Source organism: Scylla paramamosain, chromosome 22 (assembly GCF_035594125.1).
Source record: "Scylla paramamosain isolate STU-SP2022 chromosome 22, ASM3559412v1, whole genome shotgun sequence".
Lineage (NCBI taxonomy): Eukaryota > Metazoa > Arthropoda > Malacostraca > Decapoda > Portunidae > Scylla > Scylla paramamosain.
The window spans coordinates 14,749,930-14,770,446 of NC_087172.1; the positions used below are offsets into that span (position 1 = coordinate 14,749,930).

The 20,517-nt window shown below is 46.4% G+C and overlaps 1 protein-coding gene across 2 annotated transcripts in view; it reads left to right on the forward strand.

The window, feature by feature from the left end:
* Window positions 1-20,434, forward strand: part of LOC135111653 (uncharacterized) — an 84,242-nt gene extending 63,808 nt beyond the window's left edge. Inside the window, exons 2-11 of one of the 2 annotated variants that reach the window (XM_064025178.1) lie at window positions 5,819-6,019; window positions 6,237-8,567; window positions 8,715-10,751; window positions 11,036-11,202; window positions 11,967-12,193; window positions 12,340-14,010; window positions 14,221-14,359; window positions 14,500-14,839; window positions 15,036-15,531; window positions 16,389-20,434. In XM_064025178.1, the coding sequence (XP_063881248.1) occupies window positions 5,840-6,019; window positions 6,237-8,567; window positions 8,715-10,751; window positions 11,036-11,202; window positions 11,967-12,193; window positions 12,340-14,010; window positions 14,221-14,359; window positions 14,500-14,839; window positions 15,036-15,531; window positions 16,389-16,525 (7,725 nt within the window). In that variant the 5' untranslated portion in view covers window positions 5,819-5,839 and the 3' untranslated portion in view covers window positions 16,526-20,434. Of the gene's footprint in view, window positions 1-5,818; window positions 6,020-6,236; window positions 8,568-8,714; window positions 10,752-11,035; window positions 11,203-11,966; window positions 12,194-12,339; window positions 14,011-14,220; window positions 14,360-14,499; window positions 14,840-15,035; window positions 15,532-16,384 lie in introns of both variants that reach the window. The other variant, XM_064025179.1, reaches the window with a different exon arrangement.
* Window positions 20,435-20,517: the final 83 nt, after the last annotated feature.

Consider the following 20,517-nt stretch of genomic DNA (forward strand, 5'->3'; position numbering starts at 1 on the left):
AGGACTGATTATGATGACGATCGTGATAAGTCTAAACTAACAATGATGGCAACAGGAAAGATATAGTGAATGATAATACTAATAGTGACATGCATGAACTGACAGTGAGAACAAGCAATAAACACCGGAAGGAATCGTGATGGTTGTGATGATAGTGGTGATAATAATGATGACAACAGCGCAAGGAAACAAAAGATAGTATGATGGCGGTGATGACAATAGTAATGCAAATCGTTGGAAATTGTATGATGTAGCGGCGGTGGTGGTGGTGGTGGTAGTAGTAGCAGTGGTCAAGCCCTCAGCCAGACATGTGGTGGTGGTGGTGGTGGTGGTGGTGGTGCTTGCGTGCTTCTGTCCCGGCGTGTAATCATTGCTGCCAGATTTATGATTATTGCGCTGCCGACCCGACCTGCTTGTGCCTCAGAAACTTTGTGTCTTCACCGCCACCACCACCACCACCGTGAGGAGGACACCCTGGCAACACCACTACCAACACCATCACGAACATGACCCCCTTATTTTTACTTCACGACCTCCTCCTCCTCCTCCTCCTCCTCCTCCTCCTCCTCCTCCTCCTCCTCCTCCTCCTCCTCCTCCTCCTCCTCCTCCTCTCTCATTCTCGTTTTCTTGTCCTGGTCCATATATATATATTTTTTTTCATATATTTCGGTCTTTCTTCTCCTTTGTCCTTGTCCTCGTTCTTGTTCTCGTTCTCATTTTCCTCCTCGTCCTTACACACACACACACACACACACACACACACACACACACACACACACACACACACACACACACACACACACACACACACACACACAGTTTCCTCGCCTTATCAGACATACACGGGAAGCGAAGAGGAGGAGGAGGAGGAGGAGGTGGAGGAGGAAGATAGTGAGAATGAGTTGAGAGTGAGAGTAGAGGGCAGGAGTGAGAGTGAGTGAGAGTGAGAGCAGAGGGCGGGAACTCGTCACCCCCCCCGACACACACACGCACACGCAAGAAGTAACACGGCGTAAACTTGATGCGAACCTCCTCCTCCTCCTCCTCCTCCTCCTCAGGTTAAGTTTTGTGAGAATCGACGATTTGTACTCTTTTTCCTCCTAGTTATGGGCAGTGAGGCGTATCTGGAGGAGGAGGAGGAGGAGGAGGAGGAGGAGGAGAACCAGGGGGACTTCCTTAAACCTCTTTAGCCCCTCGAAAAACATCATTGACGCTTGCCATTTTGCAGGATCTTCGTCTTTATTGAGTGGTGTGGCTTGGTTGACTCCTCCTCCTCCTCCTCCTCCTCCTCCTCCTCCTCCGCGGTAATAGTATCGAATGCAAAACTCCCACATCGATACTGCGAGGTCGCTATGACGGGGTTAGTTTGATTGCATCTCTCTCTTTCTCTCTTCTACTCTCCCTCCCTCTCCCTCTCCCCCTCCATCACTACTCTCTTTTTTTTATTTACTATTATTACTATTACTCCTCTCTTTTTTTTATTCACGAGTGGGAAGGTGTTTTGCCGACGTGGGAGGGAGAGAGGGAGAGGTTGTGAGGGTCGTGGCGCTCATGTCGTGTTCTGAGGTAATAAGACAGAGGGACGGCGACGGATGTTGGTAGTAGTGGTAGCAGTGGCGGTGGTGGTGGTGGTGGTGGTGGTGGTGTAGGGAGGGCATTGTGGTTGTCATAAAGAGGTGGCGGCTTTGATTGTGGCGGTGAAGACTGCTACAGGATGGGGAGGAAGTGGGTTCGGAGGTGGTGTGTGTGTGTGTGTGTGTGTGTGTGTGTGTGTGTGTGTGTGTGTGTGTGTGTGTGTGTTGTTATATAATGCATAATGAAGGTGGTGGTGTACGAGTAGCATTGAAGTTATTGTTGGTGGTAATAACTGTAGCACTTTCTTGTTACTACGTGTGTGTGTGTGTGTGCGTGTGTGTGTAATTGTTAGTAGTAGTAGTAGTAGTAGTAGTAGTAGGTGATAGCCATTGTTGTCCTGAAGGTACTAGCAGTAGTTTCTTTTATGTAATTATCAGTAATTGTAGTTGTAGAAAGAGGAGGAAGAAAAAAAGAAGAAAGAGGAAGAGGAGAAAAAGAAAGAGGAGAAGGAGGAGGAGGAGGAGTGTCGTTATCTCTTAAACACACACACACACACACACACACACACACACACACACACACACACACACACACACACACACACACACACACACACACATATACTTTTCAGTCACGCAGTAATTCATCCTTATCATTTCATTACAGAACACACACACACACACACACATACACACACACACACACACACACACACACACACACACACACACACACACACACACACACACACACACACACACACACACAGCATTTAGCGTCTTACCTACAGCCCTGGAGAATGACCGCCGCACTATTAAGGGAGATTAATTTTCATTGCCGCTTCCCTGCTGTGAGGACAAGGCGGGCTGCTCGACCTCTGCTTGGCTCCACCCTCCTCCTCCTCCTCCTCCTCCTCCTCCTCCTCCTCCTCCTCCTCCTCCTCCTCCTCCTCCTCCTCCTCCTCCGTTGACTCGCAGATAATGAAAAAGAGAGGATATTGGTTTAGTTTAAGTTTCTGTTGCTGTTGTTGATGGTGATCGTGGTAAACTCCTCCTCCTCCTCCTCCTCCTCCTCCTCCTCCTCCTCCTCCTCCTCCTCCTCACAGATTCAACTTTCTGCCTTTTCGCCTCTCTCTCTCTCTCTCTCTCTCTCTCTCTCTCTCTCTCTCTCTCTCTCTCTCTCTCTCTCTCTCTCTCTCTCTCTCTCTCTCTCTCTCTCTCTCTCACCGACATCTCTCATTTCACTCAAACTCACCCGCTGTTATTGATTACCGATGCCCAAGGCTGTGTTTGTGGCGCCCTTTTGCACCTAACACTTACTGGGGGGCGGGGGGAGGAGGGGGGCTCGGTAGGATGTTGGGGGGGGGAGTGTAGATAGTGCAGAAGAGCGTGGGGATGTGGGGGAGAGGATTAGTAAACAGGGAGGATTCATGTGTCGTTATTTAAATGAAGCAGGTTCGTTGATTCATTGGTTCGACACTTGGGAGTCTGAAACACCACCGTACCTCCGCTACTCTCGGAAGGCGTCAGCTGAAGTTACACGGATTTTATTTAAGGGTGTGTTTACCGTTGTAGTGACAAATTATTAACATCTTTACATAATTAACAGGGGAAACACTCTTGACAACTCGGCTAATCATCTCAGTGGCCTTGGAAAATGATGATGGTGAGACAGCAAAGCGTTTCAGAATACGGGCCTTTAACCTGCAGCTTCCCCGCGACCCGTTTTTTGTTGATCGTTCATCTTGTGTATTATTTACCTCAGTATTACCTACGGCGCTCAAAGTCTGGCTGGCTGGCTGGGGAAAATCTTCTTGTATACGTCCGCGACTCAGAGGGAGGGAGGAATTATATTTACATCTGATTGTGTGTGTGTGTGTGTATGTGTGTGTGTGTGGTGGGGGCAGTGCAGGGGTCGTATGGCTGACGGATTACGGAGGGGGAAGGATGGGAAGGGAGAGGAATGGATGTGTGCTGGAAGAAAAAGTGAAGAAATGGATGGATGGATGGATGGAGATGAATACGTGTGTGTGTGTGTGTGTGTGTGTGTGTGTGTGTGTGTGTGTGTGTGTGTGTGTGTGTTTAGCCTGCAGTCCCACGCCTTATCACACCTTAATGATCCCATGTGTGTGTGTGTGTGTGTGTGTGTGTGTGTGTGTGTGTGTGTTATCAGCAGATTCTCATGAGTGTAAAACCTGCACCACAGCTTCCTGACCCTGTCCTTTGCCTGCTTACATATAAGGCACACTAACCACCAGCCAAACCCAACCAACCAAACCCTCCCGGCTAGACTTGTACTACCACCACCACCACCACCACCACGACCACTACTACTTTTTCCCCCGCTAGTTGTCCAGGTACCGAGATACACAGGCCGGGAGATAAGGCAGCGAAGGGGACACAACAGACACAACAGCCAGCATGCAGACAATAAAGCAGTGAAGTGTTGTGTTGGCGCAGTAGTGGAGAAGGGCCCCCCTCAGGACATTGACTCCCTCCTCCCCCCTTTGCCTGTGGTTTCCCCCGTCTAAAGTCCGGATTTGTGTCTCGTCTCGGGTTCCTTGGAGTCTTAGGTGGAGATTAGCTAGTGAACCTTTCTTTCCCCCTCGCTACGTACTCACAGGCTGGAAGGGAGAGTCAGATAGTTCATGAATAAGGGATTGCTTTTTGAAATGATTACGTGCCCTTTCTCGACCGCTTTTAACAGGCTCAGTGGAAGTTATTCAGGGTTTTCAAGGGTGTTTTTATGGTTGTAAGTTTAACAGGGTTTGGAAGAAGAAATATGTTCGGTTTTTAAGGGTGTTTTCATGAATGCAGTGTAAATTTAACATGCCTTAGTGTAAGTTGTTGGGAATTTTCATGGGCGTTTTCATGGTTGTGCTGATAATTTAACTGGCTTAAGTGGAAGTTATTGGGTTTTCAAGGGTGATCTTCATGGTCGTAATAATAAGGATTCTGTATTATCATCATCATCATCAGAACCTAACTAACCATCGGGGTGGCCTTTGAAAATAGTGCTTATGAGAAAATAAAGAAGAACCTCCTCCTCCTGCACTACAAGTTATTCAATAAGTGAGTCTGTTAATAGTGATAATAGCAAAACTTTATATACGCGTATCATCTTAGACCAACATTTTAAAATATTTTGGACGACCACAGAGATAAATAGTACGAGTTCCCAATACAGTCGACGATTAATAAACACGAAAGCCTTGTTAAAATATCACTAGAATCATGAAGCCACTAGTAACTCCCACTAAAACCTGTTAAAAATAGTGAAGATAAGTCACCGGAATGTTTGGGAATGCTGTCCATCTTGTCCCGTCCTGTCCCCGCCTCTCTTACCCTCCCCGCGGCCCCTCTGCCCCAGCCCAACCCAGTCTTACACGCCCTTATCACTTCTATCAGGCGTCATATGTTTCCCGGCCGTGTTTATGAGTGCTAACGTCGTGGAATTGTTGGGTGTTTGAGGGTTCTGAGGAGAGATTAGATGTCCCTGTGCTGTGTGTGTGTTTGAGGACGTGGAGCTGAGCTATGGTGTGTTTGTCGTGTGTTTGTCGTGTTGTTTTTTGCTGCTATTTTTTATTTATTTGTGTATTTATTTTTTTTTTATTCTCTTTTTTTGCGCATTAGTTGTATGTATTTGTTTTATTTTGTTTGCCAACCTCACTGCTTCTATCGTATTTATTACTTCGACTGTTTTGTGATTCTCTCTCTCTCTCTCTCTCTCTCTCTCTCTCTCTCTCTCTCTCTCTCTCTCTCTCTCTCTCTCTCTCTCTCTCTCTCTCTCTCTCTCTCTCTCTCTCTCTCTCTCTCTCTCTCTCTCTCTCTCTCTCATATATCTACTTTACTCAATCTTTTACATCTGCCCTTTCCGTCACTTCATCTTAGTCACGCATTGCTCACGGTTGTCACAGCTCCCCGTGTCCAGTATTAGCATTGCGTGTGTCATTTTCCTCGTGGCTGAGAGAGCACCTCGGCACAGCAGCAGTAATGACATTAAATGCGTATTATCATTATTACCATTACACATTTTGCCCCGTAATGAGTGTAACCCACAGTTAATGAGTTAGTAATACCACTCATTTCAGGAGCGCAGTGATGGTATTAATGCTCCTAACTAGTTTAAATTGATGCATGTGACTGACTCCATACCTTGTACCTTCAAGAGTGCTCTGATAGTATTAATGCTTCTAACTATGTTGTATTGACGTCTGTAACTGACTCATCTCTTGCACCTGCAGGGCGGCGGCGTGAAGGGCGACATGAGAGTACCGGTGGCGTCGGTGTACCGCACGGGTGGCGTGGGCGGCCTGATGGGGTGCGTCGGGGTGGCAGCCTCAGCGCCCACCGTGCACCACCACCACATAGACCACGATGAGGAGCAGATCTCACGCCTCGCACACCACCTCTCCCAGATCTCAACTGACCACGAGGGACTCCAGGCACGTAGATTCCACTCTTGTTTTAATGTATTGTGTTGTCTTGTCCATTGTGTTGTGTATTGCTTGTTGTATGATCTGTATCTAGCTTTGTGATGCACTTGTTGATTTAGTGAATGAGAACACATTAGTTTCAGTAGTGAGTGAGGCAGCTTGTGATATATATATGCCGTGAGGTGGACATGTGTGTGTCATGCTGAGTCATGCCCTTCTTTGACAGGTGCTTGACCAGGAGGACTTGGCGGCCCTGCTGCCTGATGTGAGCAGCGGCAGTGGCCACCAGGATGGCTCCTCGGTGTCCCTTGATGGATTCACAGATGACGTGGTGGTGTCGCGTGGCGGCTCAGACACAGAAGGAGAGGAACCCCCCACCGCTGCTGCTGCTGCCGCTGCTGCTGGGGAAGATGATGATGACCTGCCAGATGTCATTGTGCATGAGGCCATCAACTCCATGGCCATGGTGGGCGAGGAGGCCCTTAAGTTCAACACGGTGCTCATGGATGACCTGGATGATGTGGACGGGCGTGGCCGAGCCCGTCAGCAGCAGCAGCAGCAACAGCAGCAGCAACAGCAGCAGCAGCAGCAGCAACAGCAGCAGCAGCAGCAACAACAGCAGCAGCAACAGCAGCAGCAGCAGCCACAGCAAGGCCAAGTCAGACTGAACCAACAGCAGCAGCAGCAGCAACAGCAACAACAGAGAGCAGCCAGGAGTCCCAGGGCAGAGTCTGGGTCCAGGGGCCGAGAGGATCTGTCATTTGGAGAAAAGAAGAAACGAGGAAGGACGTCCCGGGCTGTGCTGCCAGGGAAGGACACACACCCGGAGGAGGACTCTGACCCACCCTCCATGCCGGAGCTGGAGAGTTACGTTCCCCTGGACTGTAATGTGTCCAATGTCTCCCCAGACAGTGGCATACAGTCAGTGAATGGTTCTCCCCTGCACCATATTGGGTCACCACCGCATCACCACTCACCTCCTTACAGTGCAGGCAAGGCTGGTGACAGCTCTGGGGGCCACACCCGGCCCTTCTCCCCCACCTATGTCTCTCAGGACTCTCCCCCACCCCCCACGCTGCTGCCAGCTGTCACTCCACCACACTTGCTGGGGTCACCTCAGTACGAGTATGACGACCCCCCACACTCCCCCCAGATGCCAGCTCTCAAGTGCCAGGTGGACCCCCCGCCCGTCCTGCATGCAGACAACACCAAGCGGACCAGCCTGGAGGAGCAGGGAACCCTCAAGAAGCGGGGACCAGGAAGACCAAAGAAAGATCCAGACATGCCCAAGAGACCCAGAGGCAGACCTAAAGGATCAAAAAATAAGAAACCAAAGAAGACAGACAGACAGCCAAATGCCGTGGACTTCAAGGACAGTTTGCATAAGTTAACAAGAGACACGGATAACGTTTCGTGCTGTAAGAGTGAACATGGACCTGACGTGCCAGTGGCCAGTGCGATGGACACGTGTAGTGATAGCAAGTGGAACAATGACATAGACAGTGAGGACCTCCCTCCGCCGCCAGAGCCCATCCCTCCTCTGAGACGGGGGCCGGGCAGACCCAAAAAGATCCCTCCAGTGTTAGAACCCAGTGTACCCCTCCAGGAACCACAGCTAAATAAAGTACAAAGTGAGCACAAAGTTGAGTCTTGTGCAGATAAAAGTGCCAATCCCCCCAGTGCCAACCCTGATGTGCAGATTGCTAATTTTGAACCATCCAATTCTTTGAAGTACGATAGAAAAATTAGAGACAAAGGATTCAAGGGCAAGAGGCCAGTGGGACGGCCGAGGAAGTACCCGAAGAGAGAGGACGTCAACTCAGCTGGCAACAACCTTCCGGCCACGGCAGCCAGCAAGAAGTGTTTCAGCGAGAGGATCATGCACAAAATCATCAACGAAAAGGTGCGCAACAGCGAGAAGTCTGACAAATTATCTGGCCGAGTTGACGATCACGGGGAATCCTTGGAGTCCACCGGTGATCCCTACGCCTTCCTGGACCTGCCCTTCGCCAGCGCACACGATTCTGAGAGAAGACACCGCAAACGCCACTCAAAGCCAAAATTCACAGCTGACGGTCTGCCATTTGAGGGGAAGAAGAAACGTGGCAGGAAAAAGGAGTTACCGGCCATCTTTGAAAAGGTGTACCGCAACCAGGAAATGAAGAGCAAGATCAAGAGTGAGAATGGCCGGCCATCCTTCTGCCCCGCATCTCTGGCCTTCAAGCAGATCCACAAGAAGAAGAAGAAGAAACCCAAGCACTTCAAGACCAAGCACAAGAACATTGTGGACCCTGTATTTCTTGCCGACTTGGAGGACCTCATGAGGGGGATCCAGCAGTGTTCCATCTCCAAGGCGCCCATCCTGGTGCAATCCAAACCCGGTGAGCTGCTCCTCCCTTCTATATTCCGCCTGAGGAAGGTGTCGCTGGCGGCCAAGAAGAGGCGAGGCAGCGAGAAGACGAGGACAAGTGACCGGGAGTCGGGCACGGAGGGGGAGAGTGGCAAGGAGAAGGCATCAGGGAAGAGGAAGAAGAAGCTGCAAGAGGTTCCTAAGCAGGTGTGTTCAGAATCTATTTTTCTCTTTTGATATTTAGATTCATGGTAAGTACTGTAATTCACTTTGAAGTAGACAGTAGACTAGTATGAAGCTTTAGATTAGTATAGCAGGCACTCAGATCTTAAAATGTGTTGTGTTTTGTTTCAGGGTCGGGAGCGGACAGAGGCCAATGAGCAGCGTCTGCCCCTGAAGAAGCGCCACCGCCACATCTCCACTGCAGTCCCTGCCACGCCTGAGCCACCCAAGGTGGACAGTGTGAAGAGTGAGCTCGGCATAACAAAAGCCAACGAGAAAGCAAACTGTGATAAGGAAATGAGAGTCGAGAAGGAGGACAAAGACAAGCTAACCACCAAGATTGACCCGAGACCAGAGAGGATGTCTGTTCCAAAGACCTCAAACTTGATTGCTGAGACCCCGAGGCCTGTGAAGCCTGACGCCAAGGTTATCAAGCAGAGCAGTGAGGAGCTACCTAAGAAATCTGAGGACACCCTGGTGCCCAATAATAATGTGACCAAAAAGTATGAGGTCACAAACTCGGTGGCAAAGAAGTGTGAGGTAACTGCGTCTGTGGCGAAGAAGTGTGAGGTCACCCCCACCATTGCCAAGAAGTACGAGGAACCCGTTTCTAAGAGGACAGAAGAAACCCAAGTACCTGATGTAGTTATAAAGAGTGCTGAGCCCCCGGAGGAGAGCCAGGCAGTACTGGTGTCCTGTGTGCCCGAGGCGGTGGTGAACAAGGTGGTGGAGAAACCCGACCCTGTGACGCGGGCCGGCGGGGAACTCAGCACCTCATCCCGTGCTGCCACCACCACCACCACCACCACAACCACCACTCCTAAGAAAAGACACAGGCTGGAAGTGGAGCTGAGCCACACCCCAGCCACTGCCACTAGGGCCACCTCAGGTCTGGTGAAGGGCAAGGTGGAGAAGGAGGTCCCTAAGAGTAAAGAAAAGGAACTGTCCATCAAAGTGCCAGTGAACAAGTCCCCCAAAGCTACCAAAGAACTGCCCCTGAAGGAGACCAGTAATGTGCCGCTACCTAAGGAAGAATCCACTTGTGATAATGGCCCCAAAGTGTGTGTTGCTGAGAAGAAGGAGGAGGAGGTGGAGAAGAAGCCCAGTGATGATGTCAGTGTTGAGAAGTGCCAGGAAGCCATGGAGCCTTGTGTTCAGATGTCAGAGCCTGTACCTGAAACTGAGCCTCCAAAGGAAAGCTCTGGCACACACTCAGACAGTGACATTCCCAGTGAACATGAGCCGCTCTATGACAGTGACCAGAGTGGCTTCTCCTCTGACAAAGAGGGTCCCGTGGAGATTCCCGTAAAAGTGCCTCAGAAAAGACTGAAGAAGAAGAGGGAGTTGAGGTCACCAATCCCAAAGGTGACCGACAAACCTGTACCTGCAGAAGTCACGGAAGATAACGAACCTCCCCCTTCCAAGAAAAAGAAAAAGCTAAAGCGCAGGAAAAGAAATAGGACAGGATTCCCAACCATAAGGAAAAAGAAACGAAAGACCAAAGACCTTGACCAGAAAGAAAATGAGACTGAAGAGAAGCCAAATGGTGAACTCTGTGATAATAAGGATGCCATGGAAATTTCAGAGATTCCAGCTAAGACAAACCCTGAAAACATGGTAATCAGTAACCCAGGCAGCAGTACAGCACCAGCTTGTCCACCTCCTGCAGACCCCAGTGCCCTACCAAGACCCGGTGATTCAGAGCCTAACCCTGTCAAGTATGAAGGCAAGGAAGCTACTGGTGCTCCTGCTGCTACCATGCCAGAGTCTGAACAACTTGCAGCAAAGACAATCAGAGTCGATACCCCAACATCTAAAGATTCTGTACCTGTCCCCACACCAAGACCAAGAGGGCGCCCAAAGAAGACAAGCACGGAGAGAAAGTCATCATCAAGAGCGCCTTCAGTGTCCCCCTCACAGTCACCCGAGAAGGGACCAAAGCAGCTGCGGGAGTCCTTGAGGGAGAGGAGGTCCACCAAGCCTCCTGAAGCTGTCCCTCAGGAGAAGAAAATAGAGAGTGAGCAAGACGAGCAGCAGTTAAAGAAGATGTTGGAGAGAGTGGCCACTGGTATTGGATGTCGGACAAGGAGGAAGAGGGACCTGAGTGAAGAGAGTGTGAGAACAGTTCAGTCAGAAGGGAAGAGGCCAAGAAGACATGCTGAGGAGGAGGTACAGTTGATCAGCTTTACTTAATACCTACATGTCTTGAGTTACGTTTTTTCTTTCTTTTGTCCAATGAAGCATAAGGAGGAATGCTAATGAAACTTAAGACATTTGAAATTAATGAGTGAATTGAGGTCACTTATCTTAATCACTTTTTGTCTATCCTCTAACAGTGACTGGCTTCAACAAACTATCAAACATATTACTCTTGTCTGTCTAATATGACAAGCTGTACACTATTTAGCATATCAGCACAATCAAACACTAACTAACATATCTTAACCCAACAGATGGATGACTGTGATGCGGTGGTGCTGTCCTCGGAGTCCATGCCCAGCAGTGAGCCACCCTCCGGGGACGAGAGCAGCCGCACCTTGACAGGACACAGGAAGGTGCCGCGCTGGAGGAAGAAGTACCTTGTGGCTGGACTTTTCTCGGATTACTACAAGGAGGGAGAGTGAGTGTCGGCTTCTTTTATCCTGTTCAGTAGCAAAAGTCATTGAAATGTGATAATCTGAAGCATTTTATTGTTGAATTCATTGAAGTTATACTTGAGATACTATGACAAACCAGATGAAAAGTTTTCCTGAATAGAATAGACGACTAGAGTATTTTGTAGGGTTAGTAAGAGAGAAGAGCTTGATTAGATGAGTCATTGGTTGAGTGTAAGGTAGATCTTGTGGTAGGTGATCATCCATACAACCCTGAAATCACTCCATTACTGCTGAACTCTTACCCCAGCACCAGCCCTCACAGAACACAGTCCAGCACATCACACACCCAAGCAACACACAATCCAGCACATCCCTAAATTGGCCCCAGCACATATGTGGATTGGTTTTACACTTGACACAGCTCCCACTCAGTACACAAGCCAGCACAGTCTCACACTTCATAGACAACCTAGGAAACGGCACATTTCTTGACATTACAACCTGGCACAGATGTCCGGCCAGTCACTGTGTATTTTATTTGTCACATCACAAATTAGTAACTAACACATACACAAATACACATTAGCACAACCACAAACCCAGCACACAATCAAACAAATCTATGTTGAAATCACCTCTGTGAGCACATACAGTAGGCACATTACAGCACCAAATTCCAGTTCACAGTGTAGCACCACCATAGATCACATCACTTGGGCACATCCTTTAGTCACATCACTGTGTAAGCCATCACCCAGCACATCCCTAAGCCAGATCACAACCACAGGCCTCGGAGGAGAAACGGAGAAGTGTCCATGCCAAAGAACAAGTTGACCTACGACCCAGAGGAGCACATCCACGGCCTGCTCCCTCCCCCCTGTTACTGCCGCAAGTGGCTGAGGGAGCGGCAGATTGACTTTGTGCTGCCCTACGACCTGTGGTGGCTGCATGAACACAATATGCTGCCTGGCCGGGACATTGTGCCCTCCTGGAACTACAAGAAGATCAAGAGCAGTAAGTTGATGTTTCAGACTTTGCATGTCTTTTGGAAATGTGTCAAATATTACTTCAAGATTTTATTACAAATTTAGTGTGATTGTACTTTGTCGTTGGTATTGATTAAGAAATGACTAATTTTCTTTTCCTTTTCACCTTTCCAGATGTTTACTATGATGTCAAGCCCAACCATGACTATGAGTCCCAACCTTGTAGTTGCAAGCGACCAACCAAGCCAGGGGAGCGTGGCTGTGGCGACGACTGCATCAACAAGATGATGCTCATTGAATGTTCCTCCCAGACCTGCCCCATCAGTGAGACGTGTGGCAACCAGCCCATCCAGAGGCACGAGTACCGCACCTGCTTGCAGCGCTTCATGACACCTGACAAAGGCTGGGGCATCAGGACCACCGAGGCCATCAAGGCAGGGACCTTCATCCTGGAGTATGTCGGGGAGGTGGTGAGCGAGAAGGAGTTCAAGATCCGGATGCAGACGAGGTACGCTAATGACACCCACCACTACTGCCTCAACCTGGACCGGGGAATGGTGATTGATGGGCACCGCATGGGGGGTGACTGTCGCTTTGTGAACCACTCCTGTGACCCCAACTGTGAGATGCAGAAGTGGTATGTCAATGGCCAGTACCGCATGGCACTTTTTGCCCTCAAGGACATTGAACTCGGCACTGAACTGACCTACGACTACAACTTCTCCCTGTTCAACCCAGCGGAGGGGCAGGAGTGCAAGTGTGGGTCAGACAACTGCCGAGGGGTGATTGGTGCAAAGTCTCAAAGGGTGAACGGTTATGTGGACGATAAGAAGAAGGCCGCAAAGAAGGAGGTTGGCAAGAAGCGTAAGCGTGGAGCTACATCAGAGGTGGACAACTACCTTCCACGGCCACACATCACACCAATGAAGCCTCTGTCCCACCAGCAGCAGCTCTTCATCCTCACACACCGCTGTTTCCTCATTCGCAACCTGGAGAAAGTTAAGAGATCAAGAGAACGGTTGAGTCGCTGTGCAGAGAAGAAAGCCGAGGAGGTGCTGGAGGACCCTGAGGAACCAAGCACAAGGGTTGAGAAGTTCCTGACTCACTTCACAGCTCTCAACACTGCTCGCTCTGTCAAAACAAGACGACTGGCCCAGGCAGAGGATGATCCAGAGATGACTCGCCTGGCCAAATTAGCACAAATATTCAAGGACATCTATGACAAACTTGTTGCTTCAAGGGATGCCAATGACAAGCCCCTGGCTACCCCATTCATGACACTGCCTTCAAAAAAGAAATACCCAACCTATTACACAAGAGTTGGTGAGCCCATTGACTTGGCTCAGTTGGAGAAGAACATCCTCACAGGCCACTACATCACTGCTGAGTCTTTTGACCGAGATGTGATGCGTCTCTTTGCCAACAACCTTAGATTTTTTGGACGCAACACTGAAATTGGACAGATGGCCGTTGGTCTGCGGCGAGTGTACAGTGAATGCAAGCTGCAGTTCAAGCCCCTTCTGGAGGAGGTTCTTGGGGAAGATGCGCTGCCTCCTGCCTTTGCAAACTCCTCTCCAAACGAGGAGTTTGAAGACGAGGATGTGATTCGGTGCGTGTGCAACCTTCACCGGGATGAGGGAGTCATGATCCAGTGTGAGCGTTGTCTGGTGTGGCAACACTGCGACTGCATGGGAGTCACTGACTCTCCTGAACACTACCTGTGTGAGGAGTGCTCCCCTCGCCTCATCTCCCCTGAAGTGCCCATGAACCCTCAGCCTCCAGATGCCCCAAAAGACCACAAGTATTTCATCACACTGCTGAGAGATAACCTACAAGTCAAGCAAGGTAAATATTTGTATTACCTGTTTCTCTGTATGCATTTATTTTCATAATTTATTGTAGTGATTATTGCCTCACTCATTTGCTGCAGTATATGGCAAGAAACAATGTTGTATAGCAGAAGAGGGATAAATATGCAGTTTTTTGAGAGAAAACAAAAACAGGTAGAATAAGGAGGAAATAATGTTAGATACTGAATGTTTTTTTCTCCTTCAGGGGACAGTGTTTACATCCTGCGCGACCGTCCACAACAGAAGAGTGGAGAGAGGAGACAGCCGGCTTATCGTCTTGCCAAGGATGTCAAGCCTCACGACCTCTTGATATTCAAAATAGAGAACCTGTGGATTGATGAAAAGTACGTGCATCTTTCAAAATATCCTCAGTAACTTTAACTTGCTAGATATAGTATTGAATCCTTTGGAAATATGTTATCCTTGCTTTCTTAACATGTTGAAATGCGATATTATTTTCCCTAACATTTTCAACTCTTGACAGGGGAGACAAGTTTGCGTTTGGACACCACTACCTGCGTCCACACGAGACGTTCCATGAGCCGTGGCGCAAGTTCTTTCCAAATGAAGTGATCCGCTCACCCCTGTGTGAGATTCTGCCCCTGGACATGGTCATCAACCACTGCTGGGTACTGGACCTCAACAGCTACTGCCGGGGGAGGCCCATCGGTGCCCAGGAGGACCATGTGTATGTGTGTGAATATCGGGTGGACAAGGGGGCGAGGGTCTTCTCCAAGATCAGCAAACCCAAATACCCAATCTGCATCAAGCCTTATGCCTTCATTACCTTCCCTGAGAGACTCCGGCCACAACGCACCTACACGGTAAGATTAATTTGTTTTAGTGTATATTGCACTTCTTTGAGGGTCTGTAATGACAGTTTTGTTGTGATATAGAACAAACATGTATCCTTTTTAAACATAAATGTGACATTGTTAAAGTTTTATTGACTTGGTTATTTTCTCATTTCATTTACATAATTGAGGGATCATTATTAATGTATTTTTTTCTCTTCAACAGCCACATGAAGTGATATCCAATGGTCGTGGCCGCAGCGGCAGCAGCGGTGGCTCCAAGGACAGCCACACTGGGTCTGAGGAGCACAGCAGTAGCAGCAGCAGCAGTGGCCACAACAACAGTGGCACCAACAACAACAACAGTTCAAGTGCAGCCAGTAACAACATTAATACTTGCCCTAAACCCAGCACTCCTGCAACTAGTAATGGCACAACCAGCAACAGTGACAGCATCAACAACAATAGTGCAAGCACCACCACCACCAACAGCAGCAGCAGCAGCAGCAGCAGCAGCAGCAACAACAACAACAACAACAACACTACCAGCAACAGCAGTAGCAATAGCCTCATCAGCAGCAGTAGCAGCAGCGCCACCAGCGGTAGCAGCAGCAGGAGCAGCAGGTCTCGAGACAGAGGGGTCCCGCCTCCTCCCCCTGATGAGATTGACGACCACACCCCGCTGGCTACTGTAAGAGCTGAGGCCAGGGCACAAAAGGCATGTGATAGCTGGCACCCAACCACTTCTGGCTTTTATTGGTTAAAGCTCCATACACCAAAGCTGAGAGACTGGGCATAAAATTCAGCTTTCTGTTGGGAGCATGATTACTGTTACATCTCTGGTCTTCTGTGGACTCTTGTGCTTCGCATGAAATATTTCTGGCATGAATATTTCTTGCGCTCATACTCTTCCATTTTAAATTTTTGTCAGTTTTAAGATGACCACAGAAAATCAGAATTTAAAGGTCTACTCTAGAACAAATTTTGCAAAAGCTCTTCTCCATGTCATTCTAAATTTGTATTCATTTTTTATAAAGCTTCAAGCTTCTCTTCAGAAACATACAGCAGCAGATCTTTACTTCCACTGCAGGGTGCTCGCATGTCCTCAGACTTGGGAACACAGGAGTAAACTGCCTGTCTGCTTTTATTAGTGATTCTACTTTAATATAAAACCTAATAGCTTTCTCAATCCTAAATGTGTCTCCTTTGAGATTTAACTTACACTTTACCAATTGCACCTTGAAGTGAGCATGTCACATGTGTGAAAGTGGCAGTACACTGGTTTTTGGAGACATTAGATTGTTTATTCAGTTAATGTACTGTAGTTATATTTTTTTTATTAAGGAAAATAATATCAATCAGTAGTACATACAAAACATTACAGTAGGCATGACATGTTTTCCTACAGCACTGGCTAGAAGGCATAGTTGTATGTTATCTCATAGTAACCTTGATATATTATTTAGTATTTCTCTGGAACACATTTGATGAATTTTTATCCTCCTGTTATTTGACATTGAATGATTGTATTTAGCATTCCCAGCAAGACTAAAATGTTGCTTTCTTCCTCCACAGAGAGCCAAGAAGCGAGTGCGTGTCAACAGTGTGGCCACCAAGCTTCTGGGTCAGCTCCCAGCAAAAGGGGTGATAGACCTGAGTTACCTGTTGGAAAATAACAAGAGGCAGCGCAAGAAAACGGCAGCGTTTACCTCATGAGATTGGCTCATAGGCTGGAACGGCCACCTCACTCTAAAGGAAATGGAGGGCCATATGTAAAGATTGGTATCTATAAGGTATTTTAATTCTAATTGTCAATTGATCAACATACAGACCAGCACAAGCATTTCCATTTATATATACACATACTATATATATACAGTCACATGTTTACCATAGAGATCTTACCAAAGAGTGCAATTATCTGTATGAATTGTTCAGCTTCAATTGGACTCGTTGTTTGACATCTCCACATCATTCATCCTTGTTAACTAATTCCTGACCCAAAAACATTTCACATGTACATATTGGTCACATCAGGAAATTTACTGTTGGGACAGTTATAATTTAATGTTAGTTGATGTTGCAAGTTTTAGTCTAGAAATCTGCATCCTGAACCCGCGGTATTTGGATTTCAAAAGTTACATTTAAAGATGATTGGATTGCCAGGTGAAGTGGGTGCACTAGCCAGGCCCAGGTGAGGTGCCTTTGTCACGCACTCACTTCTCGCTGACACCAGATCTCTATGAGCCAGACATCCACACACACACAACACTACACCAAAACAAAGTAGCAGACAGACAACACTTACGAATAAATTTAATTATTGAGGAATTTGAGTGTCGTACCAGCCTGATGTTTTTGTAACTAAATTGAGGGATTTTTGTGGGAGTTGTAGTTCGTCTATTGTTTTTTTTTTAAGAAGAGTGTGACTTGTCTGCTTACTTGAGTCACAAGCTTAGGTTTTACAGAAAAGCTAAAAGTGGCAGACTTAGTAACAAGTTGCAAAGAAAGTGTCATTGTGAATTTTAGCTTCTCTGGAGTCGTATGGTTTTTTGTCTTGTACTGTCAATGAATGGATTATTATTTTGTCCTGAACATTTTGAAAGCTTTTGGGAACCATCACCAAGTGTAGATCTGATTTCTTGCAGTTAATTGTATCCAGAAGTCTGTTTGAGAAACAAGTAATGCAAGAAAACATGTAATTGGTCAAGTGAAAGGCTTACCACTTACATGCTTCATTTGATTTTGTGTGTTATTGACAGTTCACCAGTTAAAAGCTTAAAGAACCATCATGCAAATTGATAGATCTGATTTTCTCCACAAGGTGTTCAGAAGCATACTGAAAATGTATTTATGCCATTTTAGAGTTCTGTGAAAAGGAAATAAGTTTCTTTTTCTCAGATTCTGTGACTTGAAATGTGAGATTTGGGCATGGACTTTAAAGTAGAAAACAAATGCATTATCAGATGGAATAAATCTGACATGAAATATTTTAACTATAGAAATTCCTATGGAATATAAAGATGATCAAATTGGTCTTTAAATGCAAATGGTGATTACCTGTAAAATTATAGCTTTCTCTGCCATTTTATAGTGAAATTTTAGCATAGTAATAAATAATGTATTTTATTCTTTCTCAGATGTTTTGTTAAGACTTGGCACATATATTGTGCATGATGCTGGAAATGAGTTAGTACCTTGAGAAATACTGCCAAGTGGTACAGTGTTACCTTGCTGAAGGAGGAACACTTGAGGCTAAACACGTTGAATGCGAACAAAAGTGAATTACACGAGAGATAATCTAGGTCAGCTTTAGCACGTCCTTGTGTAGCAATAATGGGCCAGCGCCAGCATGGCCAGGCCAGCTGTCCACCTGCAGGGGGCTGGCCGGAGAGAATGGATGCTCTGTGCACTATGAAGAACATAAACTGTACTTATTGATATCTTGTGTAAGTTCAGCACAATAACCGTTTTTAAACACATAGGTTATAAGAGATATGGCTGTAAGTTATCCAGTTTTATAAATGTACTGCTTGTATAGATGATAGGTGTAAGAAAGTACAAAGATTTTCTTATTTTTTATTTAATTTTTTACTAGTGTGTATAAAACTGGAGGGCAAGCTTTTCTGTAGAGTAACTAGTCACTGGACGCATTGTGGTGCATTTGGTCGATCCTTCCATCATCCCTGTGTACAAGCAAGGAGCTAAGTGTTATTGATGCAAATCTCAGTATCTGATACTGAATTCACATTCAAGAGTATATAATACTCATATATACAGTTTTGTACATGTAAATTAAGACAACAAATCAAAATTTCTTTTTATAAAAATAGAAAATGATGGATTTTGTAGTAGATGTATAACCTATGATAGTAAGTACAAGGATTTTTAAGTTATTTGATTGAGATTTTTAATATATACTTTTAATAATGAACTTTACACTAAGTCAGATTTCTGGTTTCTCTCAAAATATGTGTAAATATTGTTTGACTGGAGAGCAAGAAAGTGACTGAATGCTGTGCATTGTTGTATGTAAAATAGAAGGAATATTTTTATAATAATGTCTGGCAGCTCTTTCGTTCATGTCATTGTTATGGTGTTGTACTCCCTGTGCTGTTTCCCACATGTTGTGTTTATGTTTTCTGCACCTCACCTGGCAAGATTATTCACCAAAACAATATAAAACAGACAAAAAAAAGCAAACAAAAAAAAACAGGCAGCTTGATAGGTTTCTGTATCCTTGAGTCAATAGCAACCTCTTCCCAGGTGGTACTTTTACTAATTTACAGTAAACCAGAAATGGGGAGGCACTTAGCCAGGTGTTTCTTGGAAATTAGTGTATCACAGTATCTTGGAAGAAAATTATGCTTCTATATTAAATTATTTTATTAAATTGTACCAAAGTACAATGAACTTTACAACAACTGTATAATAACATTAAAACCAAGAGAAGTACGTGTACAGAAGTTAACATTGTGATTATCGTTAATATAAATGACTGTTGTACAGATGCACACACACACACACACACACACACACACACACACACACACACACACACACACACACACACACACACACACACACAAGTCTGTAACACTTCGCTACACAGCACATCTTCACTTCATTCTGTCTCATCACATCCTCACCCTTCAGTTAATTCACTTCATATCACCAATTCACAGAACCACTTCTTAACACACACACACACACACACACACACACACACACACACACACACACACACACACACACACACACACACACACACACACACACACACACACACACACACACACACACACACACACACACACACACACACACACACACACACACACACACACACACACACACACACACACACACACACACACAACTGTACAATGCAACACAACACAATACAGCGTTTGAGGCTTGCATTCCAAGTGTTCCTCCCCTCCTGAATACACGCTGATAGTGCATAAATGAGTGAGAACTTTTGCTACTACTATTTAGGTGTTGTTTATTCTTTGTACTGGAGTGCGGCGGCGTCCGTGGCCCCCTGTTGCCGATCCTTCCCTTGTTCACCCCCGTAGCGCCTCCCAACATTCTCCCAGACTCACTCAGTAGGGTTAAGCAGTTACAACAGTACCATTAGTTCAGAAGCTTTTTGCCAGTTATTGCTGTTAACAGATGTTATGCATGGTCCACACAAGTGTTTGTACATGTAAATTTGGTTTTATGAGCCGGGGCCGGGGCTGGGGTGTGTGGCGACAGTGCTGGTCCATTGACTGTGGTGGTAACTTAATGATAATGTGATGTCTGCCCGCTGCCCCTCGGCTGCGGTCCACAGTCTCACCAAGCAGTTTTACAATTTTGCCTCCTAGTTATACTGATTTGTTGGGAGCTCCCTGTGTAGTAGATTTTAAAGTTTTATGTTATTCAATCCATGTACAAGTGGCGGGAAGGTGCATACCTCTACTGAATACAAGAGCATCTCACTTTCTGTCCGAATATGAACAAATACAACATTTCACAACAAAATTTTTCATGACAATAGCCCAATATGCATCTTCCCATATCTCAGGACATAATGTTCATTTGTACATAACCATGAAATTCATCTTGGAATAAATTATAATTTTAGAATGAGTTTTTATATCCTTATAATTATCACCTCCCATGACATATGAGCTGTTCTGTTTGCTGAGACCACATGGCTTAGG